The sequence below is a fragment of the Cryptomeria japonica genome, chromosome 7, assembly GCF_030272615.1.
Source record: "Cryptomeria japonica chromosome 7, Sugi_1.0, whole genome shotgun sequence".
NCBI classification, from domain to species: domain Eukaryota; kingdom Viridiplantae; phylum Streptophyta; class Pinopsida; order Cupressales; family Cupressaceae; genus Cryptomeria; species Cryptomeria japonica.
This window is the reverse complement of record NC_081411.1, coordinates 291682841-291696004: the sequence shown is the minus strand read 5'-3', so window position 1 is coordinate 291696004 and position 13164 is coordinate 291682841. Positions and strand designations below refer to the sequence as shown.

General features: G+C 35.1%; 1 protein-coding gene across 1 annotated transcript; it reads right to left on the bottom strand.

The window, feature by feature from the left end:
- Nucleotides 1-7525: 7525 nt before the first annotated feature.
- Nucleotides 7526-11808, bottom strand: LOC131074775 (small ribosomal subunit protein uS12). Its single transcript, XM_058011453.2, has 4 exons — nucleotides 11651-11808; nucleotides 11372-11527; nucleotides 8356-8482; nucleotides 7526-7907 (listed from the first exon to the last, which is right to left on the bottom strand). Exons 1-4 carry the CDS (start codon nucleotides 11653-11655, stop codon nucleotides 7767-7769), a joined length of 429 nt encoding a protein of 142 aa, XP_057867436.1. The 5' UTR covers nucleotides 11656-11808; the 3' UTR covers nucleotides 7526-7766.
- Between the last annotated feature and the right edge of the window lie 1356 nt (nucleotides 11809-13164).

Sequence of the window (13164 nt, the reverse complement as noted above, 5' to 3'; positions counted from 1 at the left end):
TTTTATCATAATCATTAATGAAGTTAAACAACTAACAATACCTAGAAGCATACCTTATGAGTTTTATGAAGGTATGCAGGCTTCTCATCCATACTCACTCTATATTGCCTGAGGTGCAATGTGAACCCTCCATAGTGGATTTAGTCCCTATCCACCTCTCCAAGAAGATTTTGTGGCTAGTGGTGAGGGAGAGACATTGATTTAGTCTAGCTCCTAATGACCAAATGCCTAAGGTGTTAACTACCTCGAGGCTCAAATACATAAGACATGTCATACCACACTAGGAGTTTTGTTCTAATTGTTATCTACCCATTCCCATTAGAAATTATCTTTTCCCTGTAGTCCATCAGACAACTAAGCAATCAAGACATCCATCGTCAGCATGCAGTTAGCCCCCAAGCCCACATGCTCCTGGTAGAATCTTCATAATGCCCTAGATCAATGTAGGGTATCCCTTGGCTGCATGCAATCAACACTATCCATATGCTAACTAGGGGTATGGCTAATAGTCTACTGGCACAAAACATTACTTGACCTTGGTCAATATCGAACGGATAAGCTTATCTTAAGTCGTTCATAGGATTTAACCTTCGGTAATCACCTCAAATAGAAAGGACTCATCTATGTCTTAGAGGAATACCATCCTCTACCTATGCCCTCCTAGGGTCCTAACTCTATTTGTTGCCATAAAAGCCAACACCTGTACTTAGCTTAGCGTTATAAATTGAAAGAGAATCCTAATTCGAAAGTAGGTAATTTTTGGGTCTACCTAACGAAGGCTAGTAGTTTACATCATTCATCAGGCATCCAGTGACAGCTCCTTGGACTCTTCCCAACAATGGCATGAAGAAAGAAGGTTTATTCATCTATACCTTCCTAAATTATTTTAGCTATCAATTGGCTGAGGAAAGGTATCAAATATGCCAAGGAAGAAGGCAAGTATGAGCATACCCTAGCTACCCATCCCCCAATGTTAATTTACTATTGCCATCCACATAGCATAAACAACATTGCAATTGTTCTATGTTTGGTTGCAACATAGGTTAGTATCAAAGTTGTGTAGGGGTATATGCTAACTTATCCAAAAAAACTCCCCGAATGTACTAAAGTTGACCAACTCTTTTCTTTATTAGCTTTGTTGCTAATTTCTTCTCATAACAAATTCCTAGGTTGAGCATTCATGATAAAAATAACCACTATTATTAGTTATAAGTCTTAACAACTTACTCTCACCCCTAATAGTATTCAATTTTCAAACAATGTACTTCTACTATTAGTTTTGTTATCTTTCTAACCGATGCCCTCGTCCCTTATGGTTATGCAAGATTGTGATGGTTTTATTCTTATGTCTTAGTCATTCTAATCTACCATTTACTTAAGATTAAGTGTACAACAATCAATTGGGCTAAGTGTTGTCTATTATGAGCAGATTGTTGAAAAGTGAAAACACTAAAATTTTCTCTTTGTTGTCTTTATACAAAAGTTGGGTTGCAGATCACAATCCACATTGTCCTAAATTATAATGAACTATAATTTATTTATATGCAAAAAGACTTCTAAATTTACTTTAGCAACTACATTGAACAATTTGGAGTATGAAGTAGTATAACAAATGTATGAATGTGTGATTTGTTGATATATCCATTCCGACTATAAATAATGGTTAATATTTTTTTGAGGATAACTTGATCAAATTCACATATTTTAAGTTCTTCAGTAAGAAGCTAACTATATAGGTTGGACAAGGTTATACTAAATGGTAAAGTTGTTGCTACTAGGCTATTTTACTACATTTTGCATTACATTGCATCATCATGGAAATTAATTTTAGAGATGTTTAAAAGAAGACAGAATGTGTTCCAAGAAAATTAAAACCAGTTGCTCCTTAACAAATGAATAGGAATATTCAAGGCACGTTGATTGCAATTTCTATTAGCATGGCTGCTAAGAGTGGCTAGCAAACTGTTGAGACTTTAGTTCCATAGTAATCTCTACTTTCTAACCCAACCAAGGTTGGATTTACGTAGAATGAGTTATATTAATAATATTTGTTTGTTCAATTTGTGTATAGTAGTCCTAATCTTGCCTACAAGCTAATGGCATCAGGATATATCCTATAAAATCATGTAGTACTATGTGTTGGCTGCCAATGTTCAAAATACCATTTATTTTCTTGTATATAAGAACATGGTAACCAAAACAAGTGTCTCAACTAATTTGTAAACAAACACCAAGTAATTGTAGACCCTGACCCATCCCATAGGTCATGATTAATAGCAACACTCATTTAATATTGTATTTTAATCTTGGTGTTCAATTTACTCAACCTTTTAAGCAAAGGTATCAAGACTGGTAGAAATGAAGAGAGGGAAGTTGAATGGGCATCCAATTCAACCTAGTGTAAACCCTCCAATCTGCTAGCAAGTCTTATTTTAGCTCCCTAACATTTTTTTCCCAATCTTCCCCTTTTGAAAGAAGCTCTCAATGCCATATAAAGGAGGTCGGGGGTTCTGCTCTTGTAGCACACGTATTTTTGGTCAAATCTGCCAAAAATGTGCCCTACAAGCAATAGCCATGCTTCTCAAGGAATGGTCCCCCCTCTTGCTCTTGCCCTACACCATTTTCATTTAACGAAAATTGTCTCCCTATCGTAGGAGTTGGCAACCAACTGGCAACCAGCAACGGATGACAATTTTTGCAATTCCTTCTTCTAATCTATGTTATCAATAAAACTTTACTTTTCTTTTCCCTATTTTAGGTGCTCATGCTAGGTGTATTTATTATTTGGCTATAGGTAAAGTATAAGCTTACATTTATATTATTTACTACATTATTTGTATTTGGTTTTTATTTAATTTTATGTTTTTTTATTATTTATGTTCATTCATTTGATTTTATATATTTGTATTGTATTGATGTTTTTTATTATCGACACACAGAGATATATATATCATTTAATGATTCTTTAATGAGCTTATAATTCTATGCTTTTGATATCAAGTTTAATATCAGTGTCACCTTAATCTATCAAAATGGATAGCAGACACAATTAATAAACGACTAAAGTCTTATACTAAGACGAACCTTAGTGGACAAAACTCATTGACTGATATGGATGGTAACATGGAAAACCTGACAGTATGTCTCTCATCATAGAATCCATTTCACCTTGCACCTTGGATAACCAATTGTCAATCTCTCACAGCTCCACAAATTCGTCAGTTCTAACAAAATCATAATAATAATAATATTAAAGACTCTTAACTAACACACAAATGAATTCACTTAACATAGATTAATCACAAAATCCACCCTGAGACCAAATTACCACGGGGCTAAGGGTCAGGGAAGGGGATATGACACTTTTCCCCTTATGGTCATGTGACTTTGGCTACATTGGGAAATATTGAAAGCCATTTGGCAAGTACTTAGAAAAAATACTTTCCAATTAAACCTCGTGAAGAGCTATTAAGAGCAAATTTAATCCCATGTAACCTGTAAACTGTCTTGGAGCATTTTCAGTCCGAGTTTCTGCTCTGTTCTCCTTAAGATTATGTGATTTACTAAATATGAGGAATTATCAAAACTCAAAAGCAAATAATCACTATTTGAAGACACAGCTTTCTAGTTAGAACCTATGCGGAATTCTTAAAGCAAATTTGTTAGTACTTTTCTAATCTAAACCAAATGGTAAATTGCCGAATGGAATTTCAGTATATTTCGAAAAAAAAAATCCCCTGTACCCTTAAATTGATGATATCGATTTGGCCAGCTTTATTCCATTCTTGTCAACTGTACCCTTGAGCTCATGTTATTTAGGCTGGATGGAGAATTTCTGAAGCTATTTTGTTTGTATTCAAGGCAAGGTTTTCCTAATCAAGCCTCAACCGAGAATTGTTAAAAGCATATTTCAATATTAAAAGAAACTGCTTTCAAATTTAGGCTCCATAATAGTTTAAAGCAAAATTGTAGGTGTTTCAAGAAATGGGCATTCCAATTTAGACTCCACGATGAAGAATTTAAACTTAGATAAGTTCCTAATCATTCAAGAAGGGGGGGCTTTCCAAATTTAACCCCTTCAAAGCAAAACTGTAAATGTCTTGAAAGAGAGCTTTCCAATGGGAATATAAAAAGCTAATGCGCCTCATTGGTGTCCACATGTAGACACTTGACAAGCAGAAAAAAAATTGGGGACTTGGACACAGCAGGTTGAATTCTGCTCACAGCCTCTTCTACCGATCACATTCTAAGGTCTAAACACATAGAAGTTAACAAAGGAGTAAAAAACATGTGGTATTGCGGTGAAATGCCAATATCATGTATCTTGATATTCAGCCTTTCATCAAACAGCAGCCAGCCCACCCAGTACCCAGGACTGTAACACGAGCCCTTTCCCTCGCTTGGTTGGCTCCAAACCAGGAAAACAATCGACACTATCTGAAGAGAAAGGTGAAAAACAATGCAATTTCCTCAGTAGTGTTTGTATCATGCACAGAGCAATCTGATGTATAAGAAAACAAAGCTCCCTCAAAAGAAAGAGGAGAGTGGATGACAATGGCCATTGCAAGCAAAAGATTGGTCATCTGTATTTAAAAGTTGAGAGACTTAAGCTCTTACATCATTTTGGGCCTGCTCCTGAGATCTAGACAGGAGCACCACAATCCTATCATCGCTTTTGTTATGTTTCTCCAATTCAAACTCTCCATTCTTCTTTACTGCATCTAATAATCTCTCTTTCCCATACAAATTTCACACTCTCAGCACAAGCAGCATCAGGGTTTTGTAAGCTCAATTGAAATGCCCGTCCTTTGCAGGCTGATTCCAAAGCAATGGCACTAAATCTGAATGCATCGGACTCATCATCTGCATAAGTAAAGTATGAACAACACGCCCAAGTATAACCCATTGCTCGGCAAGCAAAATAAGCTTAACACACATATGAGTTGTTTCACTCTACGTGCACATAATGGTCTTTTCATCTTTCTTTAATTATAAAGAACAATAATCTGGCAGCACTATAAATACCATCTTTTGGTTATAATACGAATAGTGCATACTAAGTGATTCCACATTTTTTAAGGCTGGTTTAAAAATTAGAAAATCAACCACCAAAATTTTGAGTTGCAAAAGAGAGTTCATCATAAGAATGATCTATCAGCCAAATGAAGTTATTTTGTTCTACCCACTGGTATAAGTGACAACCCATAGCATATTGTCTTGTCAACAGAAAAAGTGAAACCTTTTCCCCTCAAAAACATATAGTATTACCTGCTCATCTTTTGTATGCTGCTTCTGATACATAAGAATCTAGACTATATGTCTTCTAAAGCAGTAGATGGTTTCCTTCATGCTAGTGCCAGCCATCATAAATACATAAAAATCGTGAAAAATTAAATGAAAAAAATGTCACCTGCGATACCATCACACTAGTAACGCCTCAAAGTTGATTAAATTGACAATAGCCATTTTGTAGTAGACAGAATATAATTAAGGCCAAGGATTCATAAACGTCTATTTGATAGAGGGCCATCTAAATAGAGCCCCATTGATATACTGACTATACCAGTGCCTAAACTTCTCAAAGCTTCTAAATTCTAACCGTGTCCCTTGAGGAAGAACCATCTAAACAATCAGCTCATGATCGTACACCTGTGGTTCTTCATTTTTCTCTTTAAAAGGAGCTAATGATGCAAAATTTATTAGTACATTTAATTTTCTATTTATATTTAGTTCTGATTTAGCCAAAAACGATGAAATTAAGAGAATGCACACCAACCACAACATTTGTATTGAATATTAAAACAAAAATAAAATAAAATAATAAACCTAAACCACAAACAAATTCATGAAATCGACCTTCTAAAAAGGCAAGCCTATAAATGCCTAAACCACAAACAAATTCATGAAATCGACCTTCTAAAAAGGCAAGCCTATAAATGGCCCCTGCTGCTTTCTTGGTTAGAATGAACAATCCATTTTTATTAATATCATTTTGATTTTAAAATTCTTCACTGCGGCAATAAATTTACCACAATGCAAAAGATTTCAAAAGAGTCAATAATTGTGCCTCCGTTGCAGCACAAATTTAGATCTTAAGATTAAGCAAGGAATTTCATGATATATAGGTTTTCAAAGAGAATGATTATGCGACACTCAAAGATGATCCTCCATGCACCTTATCACTCGTATCATGAGACGATGCTCCCATACATGTTTGAAGCTATTGAACAGACTTCAAACTCTTCTTTCTTCTAAGCACCAGGAATCCGACACTCAAAGGTGATCCTCCATGTATCATTTCACTTGTATCATGAGACGATGCTACCGTATATGTTTGAAGCTATTGGAGAGACTTCATACTCTTATTTCTTCTGAGCTGCTAGATGTTTTTAACATATTCATGAATTTGGATTCCCACTTGGTTGATGGGTAATTTAATGTTTTGTTTTCAAGCTGTATTTTCCTGCAGTGACCTTTCTTGCCACAACATGATAGTACATTAAAAGTCAAGAGCCCCTCATACTGTGAACAATTCGTTTGGTACAGGAATAATAGAAAATTTTCAAATGTTTATTAAGTTGGTTTTAAAGCTGTCTAACAAACATAGGACTGACCTTTAACACCCACATTAATTCTCATCGCAGCATTTGTTATTGAAGCATATCACAATTTATGCCATCAATAAGATGCTAAATATTTCAATGTTATGGTCTTAAAAATTTGTTATACACATCCACAATGTCAAACATATATATTTTACATCAACAATCCACATTTTGTAATTGCTCTCCTGGATGCCATAACATGTTCTTTCACATTTTAAGATCCTACTAATGGACGTCATTTACAAGTTTTCCCAAAATCAAAAAAACATTGCAGACATTTCATTGCTCCCCACCCCATACCTCGTGTTAACATAAACAAGTTTTTATACTAGACACCGGTCTATGTGACAGCGCAAAGCATATCGACCTCTCAGATAGGTAAAGGGGTTATCCTTTTTCCTTTGAAACCATATAATTGTTCTCGACCCGTTCAACTTTTGTATGTTTCCTCCGATGTCTAGTTAAGACTACATAACATCTAAAGCAGTAACCAGTTTCTTCACGCCAGTGCCAGCCATCATAAATACATAAAAATCGTGATATATTAAGTGAAACATCACTTCACATACAGTTACTATCAAATTAGTGATGCAGCAAAATTTAGTAAATCGGTAATAGACATTTTGTACCGTACAGAATACAATTGAGGCCAAAGATTCATACATATCAACTTAATAGAGAGCCGTCTAATTTAGAGGCCCATTATATTATATATAGCAGTTTACAGTGTACAATTATTTGTTAAAGAAAAGTCACTATTAACAAGATGTGCAACAAATAAGATGAGTCTAAAATATCCCAATTGTTTCGAACTTGTAAAACCACATGTGCATCATGAAACTGGAACATGTAAAGTCAAAAACTGATAAGCTGTACAAAAAAAGGTACATCCAAGTGGAAATAGTCAAGGGAACGCAAACTGCAACATAAATTTCCTGTAGCAACTGCATTCATTCCATTCACCTTTTATGTTTAAATAAAACATGAGATCATGCCGAAATGTGGACTACTTGTGTACCAGATTCAAAGTTCCAAGAATACAATTTTAATCAAAATTTGTTTATAAATTCATAAAAAAACTATAATCATATATGCTTAAACTTCTCAAAGCTTCTAAATGCAAAACACGTCCCTTGAAGAAAAATCACTTAAACAATAAGCTCAAGATCGTGGCTTCTCCTTTTTCTCCTTAAACAAAGCTAACAATGATACACCAGACACCTTAACAACCTTGAACCTAACTCCAGGAATATCTCCCACAGCATGCCCCTTTCGTCCAAATCCAGCAATCAACACCTCATCCTGATAGCCAAAAAAGTTTGTCAACAATAGAAAGATACTGTTTGGTGATTACTGCAACAAAAAGAAAATAAAGTGAAACTGTCTCTTTGCCATGGCTGTTTTGTTTGTGATTGTTATGAACAATTGTATTAAAAAGACATTACTGGCAATTGATTGATGACTACAATGCAGCCATCTATATGGCAACGAAATGGCACAATTGCAATTATGACTAAAAAACGTTAAGAAAAGTTTACAAATAGTCAAAAGCAGAGAAAGAGTCTCTGATGTTCTTTTCCCTCTATTTATGGAGTCTTCAAAAGTAATTTGTAGTAACTATTCCTCATTCATGCAGTTAATCCAAAGGACTCCACAAACAAATATAAAACTCGTCCATGGGTTGCTTTCTAGGTAGATACCATTACATTTGACAAGAAATTTTGATGCCTTTCAAATATTAGAAACTTACATTTTCTTCAATGTAGTTCAAACAACCATCATTGGGAACAAACGCAGCAATCTTCTTTCCATTCTTGATAAGCTGAACTCTTGCACACTTTCGAATAGCAGAGTTAGGCTGCTTAGCCTCAATACCTCTGCAGAATCAAAAATAAATTATATAAAATTATTCATAATTGCACTGCATATAAATTATAATGGAGCCTGCAAAGCACTTATTCGTTTAAACAGGATACCTGTAAAAATTTCTAAGTTTGGCAATTCATCTATAACTACAACAAAACAGTAATCTATTAAATGAATGCAATGTGAATAAACCCCGGCAACCGCCAAACACATAATTTTATTTAGCAGAGAGCTTGTAATGTCCCCACTTTGAAATAGAATTTAACAATAAATGATAATAATAAAATTAAAACATAAAATACTATAATTAAATATGATTAATTAAAAATTAATCAAGTTAATGAAAAGTCAAACAACATGAAAGGAAAAGTTGTGACTCCCTCAACAATGAGATATAAATGGAAGAAGAGAACCTCATTTGAAAGGGGGATAATTTGGAAATCAGAAGTGCAGATCTGATTTAAATGAGAAGTGCAGATCTGATTATGAAAGGTTGTGTCCCTTTCAAAGGACAGAAATAATGAAGATTTGCACTCTTTCAAAGGGTGCTAATGGTGAAAGGATGTGTCTCTTGCCAAAGGGCATACATGATGAATAGGTGTGACCTCTCCCTCACATTGAGAGATATGAAGGAAAGGAATCAAAAGCATATAGTGAGAGCACCATCAATCAGATCAGATCAGAACTGTTATTAAGTTACAGGCAGTAACATCCCTATTCTTGGTGGTATCCATGGGGATTAAGAAAAAGAAAGGGATGGGCTGGAGATTAACACGGCACTCAGAACAAGAAAAGGTAACGAAGGTATTCAGCGACTGGTATGATACTATGATATAATCTGCTCTCAATATTTTATGACTCTGAAATATATCAAATCTCTCATTCAAACAATTTAATAATTATAATCAATCACAAGTACAACCATAGTCTTGTACCATAAAGAAGGAATAGATTCAAATAATAAGGTTACAGAGAAATGATCAATCTGTTATAATTTCAGCATTCTAACAGTGTATCAGTATATGATCAGTATTAGTCATTGACAAAACTATAATGAAAATATTATATTGGCCTTTCATGTATTTTCTCACTTACCATGTATTATGCATATCAGTTTCATATGAATAGAATCTAGTGCCCATTCTGATTTAATATTAGTGCCTGGATATTACATATTCAAACTCATCATGAAGGGAAGGATGAGGGATGTAGGAAGAGGGTTAACGCTGCCAACTAAGTAGGCCACCTTGTTGGATGCCTAAGTTCTGCCATCAAGGCCAAGAGGGTCAATGTTCCGCTCTTGGGCTTAGTTTGGGTAAGCTGAGAATTCCACTACATTCCCCCCTACCGGAGCTACCTTGATAAGTTGGTAGCAACACAAAAGATAAGGCATGGATAGGAAAGTAAGACCAGCATCCTGCTAAGTAGGCCACCTTGGATGGGGCCTAAGATCTGCCACCAAAGGCAAGAGGGCCAATGTTCCACTCTTGGGCTTAGTAAGGTTTGGCTGGGTCACTCTTATCATGTCCTATCCCAAACCTAGGATAGGTTTGATATGATTATAGTTAAGCAGAATATTGATTTACATGTTCTAATTGACAGCATTAACAGCTTAATTTGTATATATATATATATATATATATGCACTTGCGTTTTATATGTGATGATTACAGGGCTTAAAAGTCAAGAAGATCTTGTAAAGATTTTTATTACAAGTAATTCCCTTAACCCTAATCTCCTGAATTTGCATTTGTAAGGTTTAATTTGAGGCAATTAGAGTAGGGGATATTACAGAGCTAGACCTCAAAAACTTATTGTGGATTGATATTGTCAGCACCAGTGAATATTTTTTATCATAATTGCAAAAATTACTAAGCAAAGCAGCCCTTCAGTTTAAACTAAAATTAATCTCTTCTGATAAAGGAAATGCCAGATTTAGTTCAGCGGAGCTCATTAGTCTAATATAATTGAAATCCGATTTGATGAGGAAACAGCCAATTTCCTATATAACCAGTAAATGGGCGGTGTGGAAGCATCCATACAGATAAAACTAACAATAAATAGATTGAGGATAAACATATTTTTCTTCAACATAGAGCACTAAGAGATATACAACCTGCCAAACCCCTGGCAAAATCTTGAAACATCTTTACAATATCTAAGAGATGCTGATGAATGTCATGAAAAGACCTTCAGTTCCTATAACTTTCGAAACAATTCTACAACATTTATATTTATATTTCCCAAAACTAAATAGGCTAAAACGAAACTATCTACAAGGTTTCCTGCAACTTGAAATTAAGTAACAGAATATTTGTGTAGTTTACTAGACAGAAAATGTAGCGGTATCTATGTGACAAAAAGGGTGTAATGATCAGATCTCATTCCTTCAAAATGATGATCATTGATCCAGCTAAAATCCAGCAGTAGGAAGGAGTACAATTGGGTCATCATTATCACTAAAAGTGCAGATTCCTAACCAAAAGCAAAACAAAAGATGAATGCAATCTACAAAAAATATTTACACTAACCAAATGAGTAAACAGATAAAAGCTCAAATTAAGACACTTGTATAATCGGCTCACAAGGCTATATCTCAATCAGATGACCTAAACGGATAAAAACTCTAAGTTGAAACATTTGTATAATGGGCTTCCAGGGCTATATCTCAATAAGATAACCTGTTATCTCAGTGTCTTTTTTATAAAACTACTTAATTGTATAAGTTTGACACCTTATGCTTCAAAAGTATCACAGGTAAAGCAGAGACAGAATCGATGTCAGGACAGGTCTACCTACCAAGCCAGAACTACAAATAATTAACAATATCATTCATCCTCTCCGAGAAATAATACTTTCGAAAAAAAGACAAGTAAATGAAATGCATTGCAAGTACTTACATTTTCTCAAGGACAATGCCCTTGGCGTGAGAAGAACCAGCAAAGGGTTTCTTCCACTCGTTACCCAGATGGCTCTTTTTGTAAGCTTTGTCTGCCCACAGCTGCCTCCTCCTGTGGGTCTTCAGCTTACGACCCGCTCCCATACCCCGTGTCTTCCTGCACAAGTTTCCACATTTTATTCAACAAAAACCCTAACCTTTAACACAAGGATCAACATCCAAATATCAGAAAGTTACTGTTAAATAATGTACAGGTAGAGCAGCTAATTTGAAAGCATACCCCATCTTGGCTGGATTAGATCGCTTCAAGCGCTGCAACTACGGCTATTACCCTTCTCGTGCCGCTGCCGCCCAAAACCTGTGGCCTCTATGTATTTTCTTCACTGGCCTCTAAACCTTCAAGGATATTGATTATTTTATTTTATAGGGCAAACCAAGGAAATTAATAAAATGTATTTAGGGTTAGCTTAAAATCGATTTTTTTGAAGTTCTATAAAGGTGAAATTAGTTTTTTGATACACCACTATGTGAGGGTTATCAAGGACAGGGCATATTAATCAAATCACAAATTTAGTAGGTTGTATTGTTGTTGATTATATAATTAGTATATATCTCTTAAATAAATTTATATAAAATATATTTAGATACCTTTTTTTAAATATCTTTTATTATATATTTTATATAATATAATTATAATTAATTAAATATTATTATATATAATATAATAATTTTATTATTAATAATTATCATTAATGGGGTTGGGAAGGTTGATCTTTTTAACAATTTGAGAAGTGGCATTTAGCGAATTGTTCTCGAATCTGGATGGATAAAAGTTAATTTTGACAGTGCATCAATGGGCAATTGGAGCCAAGCGACGCTAGATGTGTGGCCAAATGCCACGAAGGAAGAATAATGGGGGTAAGATCAAAGTCACCTAGGGTGGCCACCTACAACATGGCATAATTTCACACGGATCTACTCGGTCTTGAGGTAGGCACAGAATTAAATGTTGAAAAATTGCACCTTGAGGGTGATCCATTAATCACCATCAACGTTATTCGTCAAAATACCACCCTAAACTGGAAGCTTAATAGATGGTTGGGGCGAATCAAAATATTATAGGGAGGTTCTTGGATTTTAAAACCACGCATGTATATAGAGAAGAGAATACCTTAGCAAATGAAATTTCAAAACAAGCAGCTATGGGAAATCACAAGATGGCAACAAAGAAGGCCTAATAATTTTAGCGATCCCATTAAAGACAAGGAGATGATGTAACGAGCAATCATTTGGCGAAGAGCATATTTTATCTTTGTCCAAATATTGGGAATGTGAGCTTGGTGTCACACATGGAGGGTACCAATTGAAGTGATGTGGCATTAAATATCCAACGCCCACATGTTGTGGATTCTAGAAATGTGTGGGACAAGTTGAGGGCAGTGGCTTATGTGTCACATTGTTGTGTCATTTTCTAAGAGCATAAGGAAGGAGCTATGGACATTCCAATAATACTAGAGTCCACAAAGCGGCAAATGTCTTTCTTGGGAGAGATTTTTGATAAAAGACTAGGGGCCATACTCACCATGGCTCATCTCCTATTTATTCATGCAATTGAAAGGCCATATAGGGGAAGGAAGTCATCATGACTTATCACTGATACTGGGTGAATATAGATGTGTCTGCCATGTTCCTAGCTATTGTCCTGACTGGGGGAGAGACGGAGGCTGGTGTTAAGGCATTATGTCAAAAAGTGTTTTAAAGCATGCCTTTTGGGGGAAATTGATGTGGTTTTGG

Bases quoted from the DNA above. Each gene is read 5' to 3' on its own strand.
- LOC131074775 (XM_058011453.2), bottom strand. The intron at 8,483-11,371 runs GTAAGTACTTGC...TTGATTCTGCAG, and splicing joins GGCATTGTCCTTGAGAAAAT to AGGTATTGAGGCTAAGCAGC. The intron at 7,908-8,355 runs GTAAGTTTCTAA...TTTGGCTATCAG, and splicing joins TGAACTACATTGAAGAAAAT to GATGAGGTGTTGATTGCTGG.